The sequence below is a fragment of the Tyto alba genome, unplaced genomic scaffold (assembly GCF_018691265.1).
Source record: "Tyto alba isolate M040663 unplaced genomic scaffold, T.alba_DEE_v4.0 Super-Scaffold_39, whole genome shotgun sequence".
Taxonomy (NCBI): domain Eukaryota; kingdom Metazoa; phylum Chordata; class Aves; order Strigiformes; family Tytonidae; genus Tyto; species Tyto alba.
Window position 1 is genome coordinate 13,753,122 of NW_024881314.1, and position 23,686 is coordinate 13,776,807.

Sequence of the window (23,686 nt, forward strand, 5' to 3'; positions counted from 1 at the left end):
GTAAAAAGAGACAGACTCTTCTTAGATGTGCAGAGTGAAAGAATGAGAGACAACAAACAGATGTTGCAGTAGAAATTTTGATCAGGTATTAGGAAAAGAAAACTCACCATCAGGGCAGTCAGACAATAAACAGATGCAGAGGGACTGAGGAATATCCATTCTTGGAAATACTCAAAAACTTACACAGGAAAAGGCTCTGAGTAGCTTGATCTAATATTTCTCCTGTTTTGTACAGGAAGGTGGACTAAAGAACTACCTGAGATTCTTTCCAAATCATACATTCTATGAGGCTGTTTAAGTTCTTCATTAAGAACTTCATTAAGTTCATCTGTGTGGCAACAAAAAATGTTGATTCATTTGAACAACATCTGCTCTTCCAGGGTGTTCTCTGCTGACAAGCCCTGCCATAAAGTGCAGCCATGTCATCAGACTCTGAGATGGCCATCTTTGGGGCGGCAGCTCCTTACCTCCGAAAGTCAGAAAAGGAGAGAATCGAGGCCCAGAACAAGCCTTTTGATGCCAAGACATCTGTCTTTGTGGTGCATCCTAAGGAATCCTTTGTGAAAGGGACAATCCAGAGCAAAGAATCGGGGAAGGTCACTGTCAAGACTGAAGGTGGAGAGGTGAGTAAGAAGCAAGGCTGAGGGCCACCATTTGATTCCCAATCTCAGCTCTTAGCTGACATGCATTCTTCCTCTGACAGACCCTGACCGTAAAGGATGATCAAATCTTCTCCATGAACCCTCCCAAGTATGATAAAATCGAGGACATGGCCATGATGACCCACCTCCACGAACCCGCTGTGCTGTACAACCTCAAAGAGCGTTATGCAGCCTGGATGATCTACGTAAGTACCAGCAGCAGTCTTCCTCTGGGCAGCGAGGAGGAGATGCTCTGCCAGGGTAAGCAGAAGCCAACGTGCTCTCTCCCTTCCTCACAGACCTATTCGGGTCTCTTCTGCGTCACCGTCAACCCCTACAAGTGGCTGCCGGTGTACAACCCGGAGGTGGTGTTGGCCTACCGAGGCAAGAAGCGCCAGGAGGCCCCTCCACACATCTTCTCCATCTCTGACAATGCCTATCAGTTCATGCTGACTGGTGAGTGACCCCATCTGTCTCAGAGGGGTTGTACGATGAAATTGTCTGGATGGATACCCTGTCTCAGTAATACAAAGAGACTTTCAAAGCTTGCATGGTTCTGATGCATACATACTATTGTGTGGTTTATTATCTCTACACCATTGTTTCTACCATTTTAAATAAAAGACACCTCTGCACTTAGTGAAGTGTTGTGGAGGTTTGTTTCTTTCTTTGTTTAAGTCAAGCTGGCAGCATGCAGTTGGAAACATTAAACTTACCTGACTAGGTTTCATTCTTTCTGTGTTGTTGATTGAGTTTTAAGCACTGTATTTCTGCTTCCTTCACAGATCGCGAGAACCAGTCGATCCTGATCACGTATGTACACCCCCTGCTCGGGTCCCTGCGGGGCTGCCCGGTGTCAGGGGACCTCCTGCCTGACCACACGCTCTCTGCTTCTCTCTCTGGTTTCACAGCGGAGAATCCGGTGCGGGGAAGACTGTGAACACAAAGCGTGTCATCCAGTACTTTGCAACAATTGCAGCGAGTGGGGATAAGAAGAAGGAGGAGCAGCAGTCAGGCAAAATGCAGGTAGATTAATAAATAGCAGCTGGAAGCAATGCTTTTCTCTGTTCCTGACATGATTTTTTGAAAGGTTAAGCAGCAATAATTATCATCCTGCAGGGAACGCTTGAGGATCAAATCATCAGCGCCAACCCGCTGCTGGAGGCCTTTGGAAATGCCAAGACTGTGAGGAATGACAACTCCTCACGCTTTGTGAGTTTTTGATCAGAGAAGTTGACATTTACAGGTGAACAAGGATGTCAGAACAGAAGTTGCCACTTCTGCAGTGTTATGGTCACATGGTTGTATTCATTGAACTAGACTACGTAATTAAAAATATAACTTTAAAATTGTAGTACGCAAAGGAAATATTTACAAAAGGGTATCATTTAAATATATATCAATATCTCTATTATTTAATAATTATATATATAAATATATACATATTACTATTATCTGTCATATAGGCCATAGATTCAAATCTTTATAAATTGATATAATGCAGAAAGGAGGGAAAGATGAAAAGACAGCCAGACAGCATGGAAATTGCCTGCATCAGATGAGCAAAAACATTAATCTCTGTTTTTTCAGACACAGAACTGGGCAAGTCTATTAATCTGAGAGTTGTGAAGGGTTAGGGACAAAGATATCTTTCCTATCAGAAACTAATCTACTCTGTGACATGACCCTTTGGCCATTTTAATGCAAAAAGCAATTCCTAAATTTTATTATTTAAGCTGTGAATTTCCTTGAGAAATCACAATACCAATCTACAGTCTCAGCTTAAAGTTCTATTTTCTGGGTGTGTTGCCTCTATCCCCACCAGTCAGAAAATAACAGCTGCCTTCTGTTTTTCCACAAGATCAAAAAGTCTCATTTAACATTTATACCACCAAAATCCACCTTCACAGCATCCTATCTGATTAAAAAATGAAGCGAGCATATCTTGACTTTGTCTATATTCATCCGTTTGAATTGTGACATAAAATACCTAATAAGAGTCTTGCTTAGTGGTTTTCTTGTTCCTGTGTTATCCACTAAATAATAATAACTTGGCTTAAATCTTTACCTTAGTATTGCCAGTCTATAGAGTTTCCTGATTTTTTTTTTTGTTCTATTTTGAATTTTTTAAGAACAATAAGAAAAATATCAAAACAACTTCTAAGATTAAATGATGTCCTCTATGGAGAATGTAAAGTTACGTACTGACAGCCTTAGTGAAATTTCAGAAAGTCTTCTTTCTTTCCCCTCTCAAGGGCAAATTCATTCGAATCCACTTTGGAGCCACAGGCAAACTGGCTTCTGCCGACATTGAAACATGTAAGAGACCTCCTGACCTGATCACATTCCTTCCTCCCTTTCCACCTCAGTGTACTTTCTCAGGCCTAACTCTGTGCTACTATCCTTGCCAGATCTGCTGGAGAAGTCCAGAGTCACTTTCCAGCTCAAGGCAGAAAGAAGCTACCACATATTCTACCAGATCATGTCCAACAAAAAGCCAGAGCTAATTGGTAGGAAGTATTATAAATTGTCTGATGGATTCTGAATGTGTTTAATATTTATCTTCATTCTTATGCTCAGATACATCCTATTCTTTACAGACATGCTCCTCATTACCACAAATCCATATGACTACCAATTTGTGAGTCAAGGTGAGATCACTGTTGCCAGCATTAATGACCAGGAGGAGCTCATGGCTACAGATGTAAGTAACACGGAGCATATTAATATGGTGGAAGTTCCATTTAATGGCCCCAAGGGTTTATCTGACTGACTCTGTTGCCAGAGTGCCATTGACATCCTGGGCTTCACTGCTGATGAGAAAACAGCTATTTACAAGCTGACGGGTGCTGTCATGCACTATGGGAACTTGAAGTTCAAGCAGAAGCAGCGTGAGGAGCAGGCAGAACCAGATGGCACAGAAGGTATTAGGATGATTTCTACTGATCTTTCTGTAGCACCAGCAAAATTTTGTATTGGAATACCAAAAGAGTCTGTAGAAAAGGTGGGGTTTTAAAATGACAAGCTTTTTTCCTTCTAAGAAAAGAGTTGGGTTTTTTTTTGAGAAGATGACTTCATCAATCCAAGGACAAAAAAGATTGTTTAGATGTCTTTGTCTCATTGTCTTTAATCCTGAATTCTAAATTTTTAGTTTTCTTGGCTCTGAAGTCTCCTCCATTGTCTCACATCACTTTGTCTCTTCTCTATCCTCCCAGTTCTAGCGTATGATGTTGAAAGAGACAGGCAGATGTGCTTTATCAATGCCTGACTCCAAAGCTGGTGTCACCGGCAGAATTTTGGGTTTTTCAATCATAGTCTTCTGGGGCCTGGTGGGATTCACCTTTCTCAGTGGGAGAAAAATATTTTTGCTCATAAGTTAGTGGGACTGATTGAAAGAGCTTTAAATGAGATTTGAAAGGGGGGAAAGCAGTAAAATCAGGCTTACTTGAGGTAAGCTGTGTGATGGCATGACAATGTCTGAGGGATGGTGTGCTAGTGAGAGCTTACACTCTTCTCCACAATGTACTGAGTACTCTGGAACACATTTGAAACGTTTGTACATTCATGCATGCAGCATGAGGAATAAACAAGAAGAACTAGAAGCTTTGTCTCAGTCCCAGAGCTACAGCGTCATTGGCATAAGTTAGACTTGGTGGGAAGAGTCCTGTGACTGGAGTCCTGTGATGGATGGTTATAGGGTCTCCAGGAGTGAGAGGCAGGACAAGTAAGGTGAAGGGATAACACTGTGTGTAAAGGAGGAGTTGGACTGTACAGCGCTTGCAGTTGCAGACAACGTAGTTGAAAGCCTCTGTAAGGATTAGGGGAAAAGCTAATAAAGCAGATGTTGTGGGAGTCTACTATAGATCACTCAGCTCAGATGGCAACACTGATGTACTATTCTATATGGAATTAAGGGAAATCTCTAGATCAGTTGCCCTTGTCCTTATGGCTGACTACAACTTCCCAGATGTTAACCGGGCCTATCATAGAGTAGACATGAACAGGTCCAGGAAATTGTTGAAACACGTTGAAGATAATTTCTTGATGTGGGTACTAAGGGAGCCAACTAGAAAAGGTGCCCTCCTAGATCTCTTGTTTGTAAATAGAGATCTTCTTGTAGGCAATGTGATGATTGGTGGATGTCTTGGCCACAGTGATCATTAAACTGTTGTATTAAAAGACTTCAAGTGAGAAAAACTGTCAGCAGAGCTACAACCCTGGATTTTGGGAGAGTGGACTCTAGGATGCTCAAGGACCTAGTTAGTAAGGTCATCTAGGAATCTGTTTTCAAGGGTATTGAGGTCCATGAATACTGGTCACTGTTTGAGAACCATCTTTTAAGAGCACAGGAGCAGGCAATTCCAGTGTGTCGGAAGTCAAGCAAGCAGAGCAGAAGGTAGTTTGTCTGAACAGGGATCTCCCTCTGGAATTTAGGAGGAAAAAGAAAGTGCATGGACTTTGGAAGTAAGGTCAGGCTACATAGGAGGACTGCAGTGATACTGTTTACTGCCATAGGGAGAAAATTCATACAGCCAAGGTTCAGTTAGAGTTGAGGCTGACCAGTATCATGCTGGATGAAAGAAAGTCCTTTTAAAGTGTGTTGAAGCTGGCCAGTATCGCGCTGGATAAAAGAAAGTATTTTTAAAGTATGTTAACAGCAAAAGGAGGACTAAATAAAACTGTGGTCCATTACTTGATGAGGTTGGTCAGATCACAAAAAGAGGTAAAGTTAAAGCAGGGACATTTAATGGCTTCTTTGCCTCTGTTTTTAACACCAATGATGGGCCCTGGAACCCCAGGAGCCCAAGGTTGGACGATTGTGACTAGCAGAGTGACAAGCTCCTAGCTGACTTTGGACTTGCATGGGATTTGCTGCTGCGACTGAATGCACATAAGTCTGTAGGCCCAAATGGGATTCACCCCAGGGTAGTGAAAGAGTTGGCCGATGTCATAGTGAGACCTCACTCAGTTTTTTATCAATGTTCTTGGGTTGACTGGAAGCTAACAAATGTTATTCTAATTTTCAAAGAGGACAAAAAAAGAAGACCCTGGTAATGATAGTCCTGTCAATGTCACTTCGGTGCCTGGTAAAAATATGGAGATTATTTTGAGGGTTATTAAAAAACACTTGAATGACAAGGCAGTCATCAGTCAAAGCCAACATGGGTTCACGAAGGGAAGGTCATGCTTTACTATCTTAATATCCTTTTAGGACAAGGCTACCCACCTAGTGGATGAAGGCAAGGCAATGGATGTGTTTTTTAGGGATTTTAGCAAAACTTTTGATACTGTCTCTCATGTATCCTTCTGGATAAAATATCCAGCATACAGCTAGACACAGTACAATGGGCGAACAATTGGCTGAACGGTCAGACTCAAAGAGTTGTAGTAAATGTGGTAATGTCTGGTTGGTGGCCAATCACTAATGTTGTTTCTCAGGACTCAATCTTAGTTCCAATTCTCTTCAGTATTTTTTAACAATGACCTGGAAACAGGAGTTAAGTGCACACTAAGTTAAGTTTGCCACTGATACTAAATTAGGAGGAATCGTTGATTGCCTTGATGGTAGAGATGTCTTACAGAGAGATCTTGATAGATTACAGTGCTGGGCAATCACCAACTACATTCAATTTAACAAGGACAAATGCTGGATTTGGCAACCGGGACAGTATAATCCTGGATGTAGCTTTAGATTGGGGGGCAAGAGGCCAGAGTGCAGCCCTGTAGAAAGGCATCTGGAGTTCTTGGTTGATGAGTCAGCAAGACACCCTGGTGGCCAAAAGAACCAACCATATTCTGAGGTACATCAAGCACAGTATAGCTAACTGGTCAAAAGAATTTATCGTACCACTACACTTAACATTGGTACAGCCTCACCTTGAGTACTGTGTGCAGTTGTGGGCTCTGCAACATAAAAAGATTATAAAAATATTCAAATTTGCCCAGTAGAGGGCATAAAAGATGGTGAAAGGACTAGAGGGAATGACTTATGAGGAACGGCTGGGGATGCTAAATTTGTTTAGTTTAGAGAAGAGAAGACAGAGGGGTGACCTCATTGTTGTCTACAACTTCCTGATAAGGAGGAGTGGAGAGTGTGGCGCTGACCTCTTCTTTCTGGTGTATGGTGATAGGATGTGAGGGAATGGCTTAAAGATGTGTCAGGGGAAGTTCATATTGAATGTTAGGAAAAAGTTCTTCACTGAGAAGATGGTGGTCAAGCACCAAACAAGCTCCCCAGGGAAGTGATAATGACCCTAAGCCTGTCAGTGTTAAAGAAACATTAGGACAATGCTCTTAGATATATGGTTTAACTTTTAGATACATGATTTAACTTCTAGGTTGCCCTGTGGGGAGACAGGAGTTGGACTCGATGGTCTTTGTGGGTTCTTTTCAAATCAGGATATTCTATGGTTCTATGACATTCATAAACTAGACTTCAGAGAATATTTTATTTTGAAATAATTTTATCAAAAACTGTGCATCATCCAATAATTGATTATTCTCTCTCTATCTTTTATCAGTTGCTGACAAGGCTGCCTACCTGATGGGTCTGAACTCAGCAGACCTGCTCAAGGCCCTCTGTTACCCCCGAGTCAAGGTTGGGAATGAATATGTGACCAAGGGTCAAACTGTGCAGCAGGTAACAACCATCTGGTGACTCAGAATCTCTGGCTTGATTTACTCTCTTCCTCTGGGTACTATTTTCCTTCTACTGTATTCTTTATGTTAGGTAAACAATTCCGTGGGTGCTCTGGCAAAGGCTGTCTATGAGAAGATGTTCCTGTGGATGGTTGTTCGCATCAATCAACAGCTGGATACAAAGCAACCCAGACAGTACTTCATTGGTGTCCTGGACATTGCTGGCTTCGAGATCTTTGATGCAAGTACCACAGAAATCATAATAAAATCTTGAAAAGTCAATTAAGGCTCAAGAGAAACTGGAAAATTATGGTTGGTTTTTTTTTTAAAAAAAAAACATTCTATCCACTTGCAATTTCAAATCAAGTTTTGCATTTTTTTGAAAAAGTTTATTTTTTGTTCTCTGGAATTGCTTTCCTTCTTTGTATATGTCACTTGCTTTTTCTTCCGCACAATCCATGAGCTTCCATGGCTCTGCATGCAATAGCTTTATGTGATACATATGGAAGAAGCAGATGCCTTTTACTTAATTAGCTCAAATGTTGAAGCTTTTCAATAATTTGAGTTTAGCATTAAAAAAATCCACTGAGAAATAACACAGAAATACCACAGATATAATATAATGGAGTGTAGAAATAGAATTGTAGAGTGAAGTCCCACATAAAATTGTGCCAAAGTTTTGGAAAAAGAGAGCAATACATATACTTTTCTTCCGAAAATCCAAAGGGTGATTCTAACAGGAAGAATGGATTGGCTGCCTTTAGTGCAGAAAGTGAAATTCTGGAAATATTTGAGGAAGGTACTTGAGTCCAAGCCAGGACTGACGAACTCTGACAATGTATAATTTTATTTGTAGAGGCAATGGAAAAGTTTACAGAATACTAGATAAAAGTGACATAAATTGTACCTTGATATGGACAATGCTACCAAAGAATTTTGAAATTTTATTCACAAATAAATTTTATAAGTAAACATTATTCAGGTAGCAAAGATCAAAAAGCCCCCCCAATCTCTTTTAAAAGAGTTAATGGGACGTTTTAATATTTAAAAAAAAAAAAAAAAAATCCTACATGGGATTCTGGGTGCACAGAAGAAAGTTGTACAGGGAAGTTCTTCATCCTGAGAATAAATAAATCTTGTCTCTGCACTGAGCAGTTTAACAGCCTGGAGCAGCTCTGCATCAACTTCACCAATGAGAAACTGCAACAGTTCTTCAACCACCACATGTTCGTGCTGGAGCAGGAGGAGTACAAGAAGGAAGGAATTGAATGGACATTCATTGACTTTGGGATGGACCTGGCTGCCTGCATTGAGCTCATTGAAAAAGTACATTGGTTACATTTAAGTTCTTATTATATCTTAGCTGTGAAAGAATTTTAGGATTTCCTGGCTATTTTTATTCAAAAAGTACCTTTACATTTCAAATATTGTATATATTGAGAAAGTAATTTCTAAGGACCTTTGTGACAAGACTACAAATTAAGTACCTCTAGGTTATGCTTTAACTACATTATTATGCATTTTTTTAAAATTAACTCTAATTTTGCTTGTTTGACAATAGAAGAATTAATGTCAACACACGTAATTTGATGGGAAGGATTCTCTGTAGGTGCGTTTTCTAGACTACAAAGATGAAAGATCTCTTTTCAGAAACCCAGACACAATTTTCAGGATTATGATTATGATTTCAATATTAATACTGTGATTTCTGAAACATGACTTATAAGAAAAATCATAGGTGTATATAGGAAAAAGGTACTGAAGTGACAAGGATGAATAAAACCATCACTATGAGCTGACACTCTTTTGTGTCACAACCTCTTGTATAGGAATGAAAAGACAAAGATATCTCATAAAAGATAAGATTTCTGGAAGTAGTTGAAAGATCTGTACATCTGTTAAACAAAGGTCAATTTTAGTAAAATATGTTCATCTACACAAATTTACTTTGGGAAAGCACTAATGCAAAAAATAGAAATCTCCTTTTGATTCATCAGTGTTTAGAAATTAGAATATTTTATGTGATTATTGTGACACTATCAGTTCTGAAATGCATTAGTTTCAGTCATAAATTCATATTTTATTGATAAGACTATGGGCAAAATTTAAGAAAGATTTGATGCATCTTTGATCCAAAAATTTAATCCATTCTCAGTTTCCTATTCCTTACTGCAGTATCCTTGTGAAGGCAGAATTATATTATTGTTGATATTTTTTTCTGCTTCTCCCAGCCCATGGGCATCTTCTCCATCCTGGAAGAGGAGTGCATGTTCCCCAAGGCAACTGACACCTCTTTCAAGAACAAGCTCTATGATCAGCATCTGGGCAAGTCTGGCAACTTCCAGAAGCCCAAGCCGGGCAAAGGCAAGGCTGAGGCCCACTTCTCATTGGTGCACTACGCTGGTACAGTGGACTACAACATCTCTGGCTGGCTTGAGAAGAACAAAGACCCCCTGAATGAAACTGTCATTGGACTGTATCAGAAATCATCTGTGAAGACACTGGCATTACTTTTTGCCTCTGTTGGTGGAGAGGCAGGTCAGTTCTCTGAAATGTCATCTCCTTGTTGTACAGTGGTTCTGCAAAATTATGGAATCATGAATGGGCCACTATGCCATTAATGTTTCATTCTTTATACATTGTCAGAGGCTAGTGGTGGTGGTGGTGGCAAGAAAGGTGGGAAGAAGAAGGGTTCCTCTTTTCAGACTGTCTCAGCTCTTTTCCGGGTAAGTAAACACTTTATATTTTCATCTCTGTAAATTAGAATTAAACTGCACTATAAATGGGCTTAGCCACAGTAAAAGAACAAATCAGTTCAGATTCTAATCCTAATTTAAAAAAAAAAAAAACCAAACAAACAAACATAGAAATAGAAATGACACTGTATAGTCCTAAACTTACATCGAAAATAAACATCAACTTTCTCATAAAACTATGAAGTATCCACCCTCTATCATTCCATTGATGGCAACTGTTTTCATTATCCTAAAAAGTTCAATGTTCAGAATCAGAGGGGATTGAGATATTGACTGAGGTATTATCAGCCCAGTGCAAACTCATTGAAAGGTCTTTTAAGCTAAGTACAAAGAAACAAAGAGATACTTTATCAATATTTCATCGAAATATACACTAAATCATGGTCCCACAGGAGAACTTAAACAAGCTGATGACCAATCTACGGAGCACTCACCCCCATTTTGTCCGTTGCATCATCCCAAATGAAACAAAAACACCTGGTAAGATGCACAAGAAGAAAGAGAACTTGCTCTGATAAAACCATTCCCCTGTACACTGGAAATGGTGGAATTCATTTATGCTCTGAATTTCTAGGTGCCATGGAGCATGAACTGGTACTTCACCAGCTGCGGTGTAACGGTGTGCTGGAAGGCATCAGAATTTGCAGGAAAGGTTTCCCCAGCAGAGTCCTCTATGCTGACTTCAAACAGAGGTAAGAAGAGCACTGCACTTCTCATCATCATTAAAAGCAATGTTGGTTCATTCATATAATTTCATTCAGGCTGGACCCTGTTGTCAAAAATAGCCGTATATGAGCCGGTGGGGTTCACTAGCTAGTGTGTGTTGGTTGGGGAAAAAAACAGCCTTATCTTCCTCTTTCTCTTTTCCCAGATACAAGGTGCTTAATGCCAGTGCTATCCCAGAGGGACAGTTCATTGATAGCAAGAAGGCTTCTGAGAAGCTCCTCGGGTCCATCGATGTGGACCACACCCAGTACAAATTTGGCCACACCAAGGTACAAACCCTCCTTGAGTCACTCGCTGTGTGTCTGTGCTTTGCTCTACCTGGCAGTGATGTGCTGCAACATTCCCCTTCTCAAGGTGTTCTTCAAAGCTGGGCTGCTGGGACTCCTGGAGGAGATGAGGGATGAGAAGCTGGCACAGCTCATCACCCGCACGCAGGCCAGGTGCAGGGGCTTCCTGATGAGAGTGGAGTACCAGAGAATGGTGCAGAGGAGGTAGGCATTCCTCATCTTCAGTTAAAGGCACTGTACTTGGGGGGAAGTGTTTGCACATATCATACGGAAAAATTCAATGTACACTTTAATAATGCTTCAGGGAGTCCATCTTCTGCATCCAGTACAACATTCGTGCATTCATGAATGTGAAGCACTGGCCCTGGATGAAGCTGTTTTTCAAGATCAAGCCCTTGCTGAAGAGTGCAGAATCTGAGAAGGAGATGGCCAACATGAAGGAAGAGTTTGAGAAAACCAAGGAGGAGCTTGCAAAGTCAGAGGCAAAGAGAAAGGAGCTGGAGGAGAAAATGGTGAAACTGGTGCAGGAGAAAAACGATCTGCAGCTCCAAGTGCAGGCTGTGAGTAACACTTCTTCACTTCTTTTTTTCTTTTTTCTTTTTTTTTTTTTTTTTTTTTTTTTTTTTAATAGGGGAAATGAGTAAATAAGATCTAGCTCTTCTTCCATGCTACAGAACTTAAATTGTCCGCTAAACCACCTTACAAAGTATGTTAAGATGAATACCGTGTAAGCAAAGGTAAATTCAGGCCACAGTCTTTCTCCCACTCAGTATCACTATTGCAAAGGGGAGTTTAAGCTGAAGATGACTTTTTAGTCTTAATGCCTACATGTACATGTCTCCGTTGGAGTTCATGACGTAAAGCCTCCTTGTAGTCACTGTAGTGTATTTAGTGGAGATGGAACAGTGATTCAATTGACCGGCTACTCTGCCTTAATTCAGTTGTTGAAATGAAGAGCCTAGTGCCTTTCCTTACGGCATGTCTCACCTGAGCTCCTGTAGCTACTGCTCCCAGAAGATCCAGATGCCCGTTATACAAGTGCCACCCTTGTATGTTTGTCTCCAATGCCATTTGGACTCTTGGAAACTGAGGCAACATTTAGACAACACTCTTGAGTTGCAGTGTCCAGATTAGTGAAAGATGAATCTTGTTCTAGTGTCCACTGTCTGTATTGGCTGGGTATAAATCTACTACTGTGAGTATCAAATATTTTCTCAATGATGGAATTACTTGCATTTCTCAATACCTCAACATAAATTTGAATGTGGTGCATTATAAAATACAATCAATTTCTAAAGGAAAAAAGGAAAACACTGATTAAATCCAGGTAACCCTCAGACATACCTGAAATAAACAAGATGAAACCTAATGGATCTAGACACAGTATCTGATGATGAAAAGGGTCAGAAAAAAATATAAAACTGGTTAAAAACTTCTGAATTTGTAATTTGTAAAGTAACAGCGCAGTAACCTTTTCCCAAAAAAGTAATCTCAAAGGTCTTACAGGTGTAGGCCAGGGTTATACAGGTGCACATCTGTTCCTTCAGCATTAGATAACCTTTCCTGTCTTTTCCCAACAGGAAGCCGATGCTTTAGCTGATGCTGAGGAAAGATGCGACCAGCTCATCAAAACCAAAATCCAGCTGGAGGCCAAAGTAAAGGAGGTGACTGAAAGGGCTGAGGATGAAGAAGAAATTAATGCTGAGCTGACAGCCAAGAAGAGGAAACTGGAGGATGAATGCTCAGAGCTGAAGAAAGATATTGATGACCTTGAATTAACACTGGCCAAGGTTGAGAAGGAAAAACATGCCACAGAAAACAAGGTACACACATGGGGAGTCACATAAAGGGCCAAGACATCACTGACTCTCAGAGGAAGAGCTTGCTACCATAAGACATATTGGCGTTGGAAGATTTTGAGCATCCAAAGGATAAATGAAACTCCTGGCTAAACACTGTAGAGTGAAACAGTTCCTGCACTAGTGAACATATTTTCTACCAAATTTTGACACTTCCTCATGTTTGTAGGTGAAAAACCTGACAGAGGAGATGGCAGCCCTGGACGAGACCATTGCCAAGCTGACAAAAGAGAAGAAAGCCCTCCAAGAGGCCCATCAGCAGACACTGGATGACCTGCAGGCAGAAGAGGACAAAGTCAATACGCTGACCAAAGCTAAGACCAAGCTGGAGCAGCAAGTGGACGATGTAAGCACACAGGCATACAGCAAGACCAGAACAGGTATGGAGTTAAACCGGACTGGCAGAGCACTGGCGGTCCTGTTTGTTTTAGCTGGAAGGGTCCCTGGAGCAAGAGAAGAAACTGCGCATGGACCTTGAGAGAGCTAAGAGGAAGCTCGAAGGAGACCTGAAGCTGGCCCATGACAGCATAATGGATTTGGAGAATGATAAGCAGCAGCTGGACGAGAAACTGAAGAAGTAAGTGTGTCTGTGGGCCACCCGAATGCTGGGCTGGTGTGCTTTTGTCTTTGAGCTCTGACAAGGTTTGCTTTGCCCCAAGGAAAGACTTTGAAATCAGCCAGATCCAGAGCAAAATCGAGGATGAGCAAGCCCTGGGCATGCAATTACAGAAGAAGATCAAGGAGCTGCAGGCAAGTCTCTGTCCCTTCCCCTCTCTCCCCCAGTCTCAGGTGGGGTAGGAGGAGGCCGTGGGTGTGAAGGGCCCCTAATGTCCCCCAGGCTCGTATTGAGGAACTGGAGGAGGAAATTGAGGCAGAGCGAACCTCTCGGGCAAAAGCAGAGAAGCATCGGGCTGACCTCTCGAGGGAGCTGGAGGAGATCAGCGAGCGCCTGGAAGAGGCAGGAGGGGCGACAGCAGCTCAGATCGAGATGAACAAGAAGCGTGAGGCAGAATTTCAGAAGATGCGCCGTGACCTTGAAGAGGCCACGCTGCAGCACGAAGCCACGGCTGCCACCCTACGGAAGAAGCATGCGGACAGCACAGCTGAGCTCGGGGAGCAGATCGACAACCTGCAACGAGTGAAGCAGAAGCTGGAGAAGGAGAAGAGTGAGCTGAAGATGGAGATTGACGACTTGGCCAGTAACATGGAATCTGTCTCCAAAGCCAAGGTACTGAAAATTATACTGGAAACAACTTGAAAATAAAGAATGTTGAAACATAGCTTTTTAAAATATGGCTAGGCTACAGTATAACTCTCTGTCTCTGTATGGATCTGTAATTCTAACCTAATGCCAATGAGCAGTATATAGCTTGCAATGTTTTTCTGGTGGGCGTCATGCTGTTCAGAATAAGGAGGTGTCCAGATACTAATCGTCTTTCATTCTCTGTGATCTCCACAGGCAAATCTGGAGAAGATGTGTCGCGCACTGGAAGACCAGCTGAGTGAGATTAAGACAAAGGAAGAAGAGCATCAGCGCATGATCAATGACCTCAGTGCTCAAAGAGCTCGTCTGCAGACAGAATCAGGTGAGAGAGCCCCCTCTGTGCTGTGGAGTGGGAGAGTCTTCTCACACAGTTTGTTTGAGTCATGAATGACAAAAAAACCACTTCTTTCCTCTGTCCTTTCCTAGGTGAATATTCACGCCAGGTCGAGGAGAAAGATGCTCTGATTTCTCAGCTGTCAAGAGGCAAGCAGGCGTTCACCCAACAGATTGAGGAACTCAAGAGGCACTTAGAGGAAGAGATAAAGGTGGTGACTTTTCTTACGTCTGCCCACTGAAAACACCCTTAACTTCCCACTGCCTAGGGGGGACAGGGTCTGCATAGCACAAGCAGTACTGGGAGAAGGCTTTAATTTCTGCAGGGTGTGTGAATAGTAGATTTTGTCCTCCAGGCTTACATCTGTCCTTCATTGCAAACACCTACACGCTCCTGGCAGTCACGTTGGCAGTGTTAAATTAACTCCCTGGAAGATATTCCCCAGGATATTACCATTCGTTGTCCGAATCCCACTTTCTATGCAGGCCAAGAACGCCCTGGCCCACGCCTTGCAGTCTGCTCGCCACGACTGTGACCTGCTCCGCGAGCAATATGAGGAGGAGCAGGAGGCCAAGGGGGAGCTGCAGCGTGCCCTGTCCAAGGCCAACAGCGAAGTGGCCCAGTGGAGAACCAAATACGAGACAGATGCTATTCAGCGCACGGAGGAGCTGGAGGAGGCCAAGTATGTGGGGAAGACAAAAAAAAAGGGTAGACTATCAAGGGAAATTTGAAGACACAACTGCAATCTTGTCATGAAATTTAAAGCTGTGCTTTGGGGCAGGGTAAGGGTAAAGTACATGCTCCAAAGGCTGTGGTTTAGGCAATGTAGAGGAAAATATTCCCCTGACCCAGAGAATAGTACAGAATACCTGTGGACACTAGACACGGAAGGCACGGTGGTTGTTCAAGCCTGGGGATCTGAACTGGGAAAACAGCGACAGGCTGGGAGAGGACTTGAACTGTCTGTGCATAGGATACATACTCAATGAAGTGGTAAAACATTCTGTTGTGAAAAGCCCACCAGCCGCACACTGCAGCCTCCTCTTTCCTCTCAAACCATGAGCTGTGCTTATCACCTCCCAGGAAGAAGCTGGCACAGCGCCTGCAAGATGCAGAGGAGCATGTTGAAGCTGTGAACGCCAAATGTGCTTCCCTGGAAAAGACAAAGCAGAGGCTGCAGAATGAAGTGGAGGACCTGATGATTGATGTGGAGCGATCAAATGCTGCGTGCGCAGCTCTGGACAAGAAGCAGAAGAACTTTGACAAGGTCTTTTGGGCACCAGCCCTGGGGCTCCTGGGCAGAGCTTCCCCTCCTGATTGCCACCTCCATACTCACGCCCCGTTTCTCTTCAGATCCTGGCAGAGTGGAAGCAGAAGTACGAGGAAACGCAGGCTGAGCTGGAAGCCTCCCAGAAGGAGTCTCGCTCTCTCAGCACGGAGCTGTTTAAGATGAAGAATGCCTATGAGGAGTCCCTGGACCACCTGGAAACGCTGAAGCGTGAGAACAAGAACTTGCAGCGTAAGTCCCTGGCCCTCTGCTCCTGGCAGGGCTTTCTCACAAGCTTGTCTACTTGCTACATTAAACGGATCTGTGCCTGCACTGATAAGAAGATGCCTGTCACCTTGGTGTGTCAAGGCCCTTCCCCTTCAGCTCTGTGCCTGACCATGTCGCTTTCCCCGCTTCCTTGCAGAGGAGATTTCTGACCTCACTGAGCAGATTGCAGAGGGAGGGAAGGTGATTCATGAGCTGGAGAAAGTCAAGAAGCAGATTGAGCAGGAGAAATCTGAAATCCAGGCTGCCTTGGAGGAAGCTGAGGTACACGCCCATAATCACTGGTTTCTGCACTCTAAAATGTAAGCACGGGGGAAATATGGCTGAAAAATGCTTGGTCTCCCTCTGTTCTGGCTGGGGAGTGCAGCTAGATGAGTTTTCCTGACATATTCTGTAGTTACCCAGAAAGCAAGCAGTATCTTTAGGGACGTTACAGACGTTTGTGTCCACTTGTCCAGGCCTCCCTTGAACATGAAGAGGGGAAGATCCTGCGCCTCCAGCTTGAGCTCAACCAGGTGAAGTCTGAGATTGACAGGAAGATCGCAGAGAAAGATGAGGAGATTGACCAGCTGAAGAGAAACCACCTCCGAGTCGTGGAGTCCATGCAGAGCACCCTGGACGCTGAGATCAGGAGCAGGAATGAAGCCCTGCGGCTGAAGAAGAAGATGGAGGGAGACCTGAATGAAATGGAGATCCAGCTGAGCCACGCCAACCGTGTGGCTGCAGAGGCACAAAAGAACCTGAGAAACACACAGGCCGTGCTCAAGGTATGTTAAGCTAAGGATGTGCACATAGGTGCCTAGCTTGCCTTATATCATAGAACCATTGAATCACAGAATGGTTTGGGTTGAAAGGGACCTTCAGAGGTCATCTAGTCCAGCCCCTCTGCTTTGGGCAAGGATGTCTTTTGCTAGATGAGACAGCTCAAAGCTCCATCCAACCTGACCTTGAACACTTCCAATGATGGGGCATCCACAACTCCCTGTCACTGTACACCGGGGAGAAGAGATCAGCACCTCCCTCTCCATGTCCCCTCCTCGGGCAGCTGTAGAGAACAATGAGGTCATTTCTCCGCACCCTTATCTCCAAACTAAACAAACCCCATGTCCTCAGTGGCTCCTCAGAGCCTTCCAGCCCTTTCACCAGCTTTGTTGCTCTCTTCTAGATGCATTCAAATCCCTTAACATCCTTTTTGAGTTGTGGGGCCTAGAGCTGCACACACTACTCAAGGTGAGGCCGCACCCAAGCTTAATACAACAGGAATCCACTTCCAGCCGTGCCTTAGCTTTCCTGGTCCTACCCCTACACATCTGGGCAGCATCTCTATACTCTTCCCAGGATACATGTCTTTGGTTCTACTGCCTATGCATTTCCTTATTACACTTTAGTTTGACCAGGAGGTTCTTACTCAGCCATGTTCTTCTCCAGCCTTCCTTGCCTGATTGCTTACACATGGGAATTTAGACTCCCATGCACTCTTACACTCCAAGAAATATGTTCTTAAAGACCTGCCAACTCTCTTCTGCTCCTTTATACCCAAGGGCAGTTTCCCAGAGGGTCCCACCCAGGAATTCCTTAAAACAACTGCAAGTCCGCTCTCCTAAAACTCAGGGTCTTGACCTTACACTTCATCTGGCCCACAACCCTCAAGATTGCGAATACCATCAGGGCATGATCACGGAAGCCCAGGCTGCCAACAGCTTTGACATCTCTCAGCAGTTCATCAGGCCCCGTAACGCTTCTCTAGTTGGGCTGTCTATCCCCTGGATGAAGACATTAGCTTTGATGCACTACAGGAGTCTCCTGGACTGCTTACAGATTGCTGTGCTGCTTTTCCAGCTCTATCAGGGTGATTGAAATCCCCCAGCAGGATCAGAGTCTGTGAGTGTGATATCCCCATAACTGAAGTAATAACACTTCATCAACAGGCTCCCTTCAGTCAGGTGGCCTGTGGTAAGCACTAGCCACAAGGTTTCCTTTGTTGGCTTGGCCTCTAGTTTGTACTTATAAGCTCTCAACCTGGATCATCACTGTTTTTCAAAGACAGCTCTGTGCAATCAATCCATTTTTTACATTGAGGGTAACCTGCCTGCCTCTCCTTCCTTGCCTGACCTTTCTGAACAATTTATAGTCATTGATTGCAGCACTCCAGTCGCGTGATTCATCCCACCAAGTTTCAGTGACAGCATTTAGATCATAGCTTTCTGACTGCACAGTGGCTTGCAACTCCTCCTGTTTGTTACCCATGCTACGTGCATTGGTATAGAGACACGTCAGTTGGGCTAGCGACTGTATTGCCTTCTTAGAGGAGCAAACCCTTATTCCTTTGGAGCCTTCCACAGATGTTTCCCTGTTGCTTCCTAATACATCAGCAACCCCTGGCTCGTCTCCGTTACTGAAAACTCCATTCCCCTCCCCAGCTTAGTCTAGTTGAAAGCTCTGGCCAGCTTGCTGGCAAAGATCCTCTTGGCACCAGCTGGACAGCCAGACATTCACCCGTTCAATTTTTCTCCTCCTTCCTGAACCTCTTCCTCTGACTGGCAGGATAGAGGAGAACACCACCTGTACACCATATCCTTTTCATATTGTTCCGAGGGACCTATAGTCTTTTGATGTTTGTAAGTTGCCTTGTTGCAGTATCATTAAAGCCTGCATGGAATAGTAGGAGCAGATGATAATCTGAGGGGTTCATCAGGCTTGGCAGCCTCCCGGTGACATCACAAATGCGAGCTCCTTCTGAGCAGCAAACTTCTCTAGAGAAATTCTCTGGATGGTAAATTGGGTGTTTTGGTGCCTCTTAACAAGGACTCTCCAATTACCAATTCCTCATGTGCTTTTCCCGTGGCACCGGTTCTAATGTGAGTGGGTGGTTGGATCAAATTTGCATGGTTGACTTTTCCTGGATCCTGTCAGTTACTCATGTGCTCTTCATACTTCAACCCCAGAGAACTGACTCTGTTATGTAGTGGCATTTCAGAGGATGGGGGAAGGCTCTTTCTTCTGCCCCATATATATATTATACCTACAAATATATATATTTGTATATATCATAGTGGCATGATTGGTATTAGACGGGGTGGTAACTGCCGTTGTGCAACAGTGTTGTGCCGCCTTATAATTTTTCTTTCCTCTCTTAAAGGATACCCAGATACACTTGGACGATGCTCTCAGGACACAGGAGGACCTGAAGGAGCAGGTGGCCATGGTGGAGCGCAGAGCAAACCTGCTGCAGGCTGAAATTGAGGAGCTGCGGGCAGCCCTGGAGCAGACGGAGCGGTCCAGGAAGGTGGCTGAACAGGAACTGATGGATGCAAGTGAGAGAGTTCAGCTCCTCCATACTCAGGTTAGATTTGTGAGATTCAAAGTCTCAGAAGCCATTTTCTTTTCTCTCTTTCCAGATTTCTCATCTGTGTAAATTTCTAAATCATCTCTTGTAATAAAAAGCTTAACACGATCTAGAATTATTACCCTTGTACGAAGAATTGGATTATGGCTAAATGAGCAGGATTGCTTTAACGGGAGTCAGACTGCTTCCTAAACTTTTAAGAACTCTATGTTACCCAGCTGTACGTGACCTGACAAGATGCATCATTTGAAGGAGAATGTTAATAATAGACACATAGATGATAAGCTTTAATTTAAACAGTACATTTTGAAAGTAAGTGTTCTGTTTTGGAACTAACTGGACGTTATTTTTTGTTGCTCAACAGAACACCAGCTTGATCAACACCAAGAAGAAGCTGGAAACAGACATTGCCCAAATTCAGGGTGAAATGGAGGATACAATCCAGGAAGCCCGTAATGCTGAAGAGAAGGCCAAGAAGGCCATCACGGATGTGAGTTGGCGGCTCCTTTTGGTGCTGATGGTGGACCTGTTCTCCCCCAGACTGCCTCCAGCCCCAAAATGGCCTTGACCTTTTTCTCTCCTCAGGCAGCCATGATGGCAGAAGAGCTGAAGAAGGAGCAGGACACCAGCGCCCACCTGGAGAGGATGAAGAAGAACCTGGACCAGACGGTGAAGGACCTGCAGCACCGTCTGGATGAGGCCGAGCAGTTGGCGCTGAAGGGAGGCAAGAAACAAATCCAGAAGCTGGAGGCCAGAGTGCGTAGGGCTGGTATTCGTGCATGAGTGAACATGTCACGTACGTAAGCAGCAGGGAAGCTCCAAAGACGGGCTTCTCATTGCAGGTGCGGGAGCTGGAAGGGGAGGTCGATGCCGAGCAGAAGCGCAGCACTGAAGCCGTGAAGGGTATGCGCAAGTACGAGAGGAGGGTGAAGGAGCTGACCTACCAGGTGAGGCAGGAGGCCTCCTTGGGCTGGCAGAGTTTTCTCCCAGCAAGTCAAGCTTTGTACACAATGTCCCCAAGGGGAATTGTTAACCGCACATGATGCAGAACCGATCATTGCTTCTCTTTCCTGCTTACCAACCACTCTAGTCTGAGGAAGACCGGAAGAATATTCTCCGGCTCCAGGACCTGGTGGACAAGCTGCAAATGAAGGTGAAATCCTACAAGAGACAAGCTGAGGAGGCTGTAAGTATTGCTTGAAGAGAGAGCAAGAGCCACCTTCCACTGGGGCAACACGCTCGTTGAGATGAGTACAAATCCCAGGAAAGGGGCATGAAAGACACTCCCGAAACACAAGAGTCTTGGCCACGCCGTTTTACTACCATGTCACGAGGCCTTGCTGAGTTCTGGGCACCCTGCAGTCAGGGATGAACTGAGGGGAGTTCTGCAGTCTGTTTTATACTGGAGGTCAGACTAAACAAACCCAGGGCCCACATCCACCGACTGAGAAGTTCCTGAATCTCTGCCACTGATCAAAAGCAGAGGGTTTCAGGGTCTTTCTGAACCTAACAAGTCACACTGGTAGTTGGGCAGCAAGTAGTGGGAGAACAAGTACACAAATGACTAAGCCAAGTGACAAAATTGCTCCTCAAGAGTGACACGGTCCTGGTGAGGCTTGTCACAGTGGGTCCCTAAATAAGGGACGATGAGGAGGTCTGTGTGAGGCTTACATGTAAGCAGAGGTGGGTGGGAGATGGAGGTCTGTGCCTTCCCCCAGGGAAGAGCCGCAGCCCCGCGAGGCCGAGGCGCAGGAGGAGTGAAACCCCTGCCCTGGGCTCCTCACCACCAACTCCCTCTCCCTGCACAGGAGGAGCTGTCCAATGTCAACCTCTCCAAATTCCGCAAGATCCAGCACGAGCTGGAGGAAGCCGAGGAGCGGGCTGACATTGCAGAGTCGCAGGTCAACAAGCTCCGAGCAAAGAGCCGGGAGTTTCACGGCAAGAAGATAGAAGAGGAGGAGTGAGGATGTCATGAGGCGGCAAAGTGACCTGAGGGATGCACAGAATGTGAACCCTCTGTCGCTTTCTTCTGCAAAGAGTCTTTGTTATTGTGTCAATGTGTAGAGAATAAAGACCATAGTTTCCTTTGCATACACAGCAGAAGAGCACTGCTTTTGGTTGTTACAATTCAATTCTGCAGTCACATAAGTTTGGGGCATTTTCAAATGAAATATTTTCTTTCACTTTAACCCTTGGATAGCCGTAGAGCTTTAATTAGCCCATCTCCAGTATTTCTCCACTGTGACCTATTACAATACTGGATAGGGAATAACACTAATTTAATTCCCATAACTGGCAAGAGGAAAGGGTCAGGACAAAGGCAGGATGAGTACCTTGTCTGCCCTGGCACAGCAAAAAAGCTTCTGCCTTGGGAGTCCTCTTTCTAAATGGATGCAGTACACAGAGGCTGTCTTTGCTGGTCCCATTCCCATTTTGGCAAGTTGTCTTTAGAGGCAAGTTGTCCCATAAAAAAAAATATGGAGCCCCAAAGGCATCTGAGTCCTCGTGGAGGAACTCAGGCAATGACTCAGGTGCTGCCTCATTTGAACAACGAAGGTGAAGGCCACAGAGTCTAGAGAGTGGCTCTATATTGAGCAAAATTAAAGATCAGGCAAAACTTTTTTTATGGAAGAAGTTATTAACAACCAGTTCTAAATCAAAACAAATAATGTATTTGGATAAGAAGACATTGCAGTTCCTTACTTTCCCTGTTAGACAGAATAGCCAATATTAAGACAGAATAGCCACTATTAAGACAGAATAGCCAATATTAAGACAGAATGCCCCTGTTGTAAGTGAAATGGAGATTGATGAAAAGATTGGTAGAAGTAAGTGTGAACAAGAGGACTCACTACGGGATAAACCCCAACCAATGTAACATGTAGAGGCACCAGAACAAGCTAGGAACTGCTGCAGTACTGTATAGTGTTCTCAGGTACTGAAATACTAATATTAGAGTATAATAAGCTTTTGTGCCAGGGAATAATGTGGAGTTATGTATAAATTCAAAAAGCTCAGGGAACTAGTTTTGATCATGTAAGATAAGACTTCAGGTGGGAATAATTCTGGGAATATTACAGCTTTAAAGAAGTCACAAAATTTAGTGCTTTCTAGAGGAAATAATATAGATGACAATGCCAAACTGTGTCCGACCTGTCTGACCCTTGTGGCAATGGGTGAATTGGAATGAAGAAACTGCATCCTGGCTAGACAGAGAAAAACAAGTCACCTACACAACGTGTGCTGATCTGAAGTCTAAAACCAGTTGACAGCTTGTTTCCTGCAAAGCAAGAAGCAGTACTTAAAATACGGAACAGCCAGTCCGGCATCACTGGACCCTGGTGTACCACATAGTTGCTAAGGACAGATTCTACAAGCAGATGTCAGGAATGGTAAAGGAGAGTTGGCTCTCTTTCACTACAGGGACACGCTTGGGTCCCTCGAGGTTCCTGGCTAGCTCTGCACTAGCTCTACACTGTCTCTACACCACGACTTTTCCAGGGAGTACTTCAAGGTGCTGTGAGGTTGCTGGTGAAGGGAGCTGGACTTGTTGGAGGGGAAGTGGAGAGGAGACAGCAGGAAGGAGGCCTTTTGCACTGACCACAGTGGTCAGTGTGTTTACAGCAACAGCACTGAGGATTAGGCGGTCCTCCTTCTCCCCAGCACACTGAGGCTTACACCCAAGAAATCCTCCCATGTTATAACTAAATACAGAAGTAGTTTGCTAGGCAGCAGCTAAATATATTTAAGGAAAAGATTACACGCTGTGTTCACTCCTGCGTCACTGTAAGTGATGCTCTTGAGAGACAGCATCTTTATGTGTGAAGCTGTGAAAGCTGCATCAATGCCAGAGAAATCTGGGCACCAAAGAAGGAAAACCATTCCGCTCCTCTCTCTCTTCCCACAGTATGCTCCCAAGAAATAAGTGGGATCCTTTCTTTCCAGAGGAAACCTTTGTTTCCACACCTCGAAAGGAAGCAAAAGGATTTTGTTTGTACTAAAGCTCATATTTCTTTAAGTGAACAAACAAGCAAACGATACCAAACACAAACGTTTAATTCTGAAGCCAGTGTATTGCAACTGTGGCTCAGTAAAAGCATGAAGAAGTACTTCTAGCTCCATGGGTACCTTTTAAAACCTGCTGACTGACTAGCAAATACCACAGCAACTCTGGAGACCATATTTGGATGTCTAAATCCCCAGTTCCCCTTGGACAATATTACAATGACGATGCAAAATGAACAACCTGACCTAACCAGGGAAGAATCGTGATGCACCTGAA

General features: G+C 44.1%; 1 protein-coding gene across 7 annotated transcripts; it reads left to right on the forward strand.

The window, feature by feature from the left end:
- The first annotated feature begins 419 nt into the window (after positions 1-419).
- On the forward strand, positions 420-21,507 carry LOC122154374 (myosin heavy chain, skeletal muscle, adult-like). Of its 7 annotated transcripts, none has more exons than XM_042802502.1 (38): positions 420-623; positions 704-847; positions 941-1,097; positions 1,427-1,454; positions 1,553-1,667; positions 1,761-1,853; positions 2,897-2,960; positions 3,053-3,151; positions 3,242-3,345; positions 3,427-3,565; positions 7,163-7,281; positions 7,372-7,521; positions 8,436-8,606; positions 9,512-9,834; positions 9,934-10,006; positions 10,429-10,516; positions 10,611-10,728; positions 10,908-11,031; positions 11,117-11,253; positions 11,354-11,609; positions 12,630-12,872; positions 13,078-13,254; positions 13,340-13,485; positions 13,568-13,658; positions 13,747-14,136; positions 14,368-14,494; positions 14,599-14,717; positions 14,992-15,188; positions 15,590-15,773; positions 15,860-16,025; positions 16,198-16,322; positions 16,517-16,825; positions 19,198-19,401; positions 19,769-19,894; positions 19,990-20,160; positions 20,247-20,351; positions 20,495-20,590; positions 21,213-21,507. In XM_042802502.1, the coding sequence occupies exons 1-38, from the start codon at positions 420-422 to the stop codon at positions 21,366-21,368; spliced, it is 5,838 nt and encodes a 1,945-aa protein (XP_042658436.1). In that variant the 3' UTR covers positions 21,369-21,507. The 7 variants fall into 7 exon arrangements, with proteins under 7 accessions (XP_042658436.1, XP_042658438.1, XP_042658437.1 ...); XM_042802504.1 differs by having other exon boundaries at positions 9,512-9,822; XM_042802503.1 differs by having other exon boundaries at positions 9,512-9,818; positions 9,927-10,006.
- Positions 21,508-23,686: the final 2,179 nt, after the last annotated feature.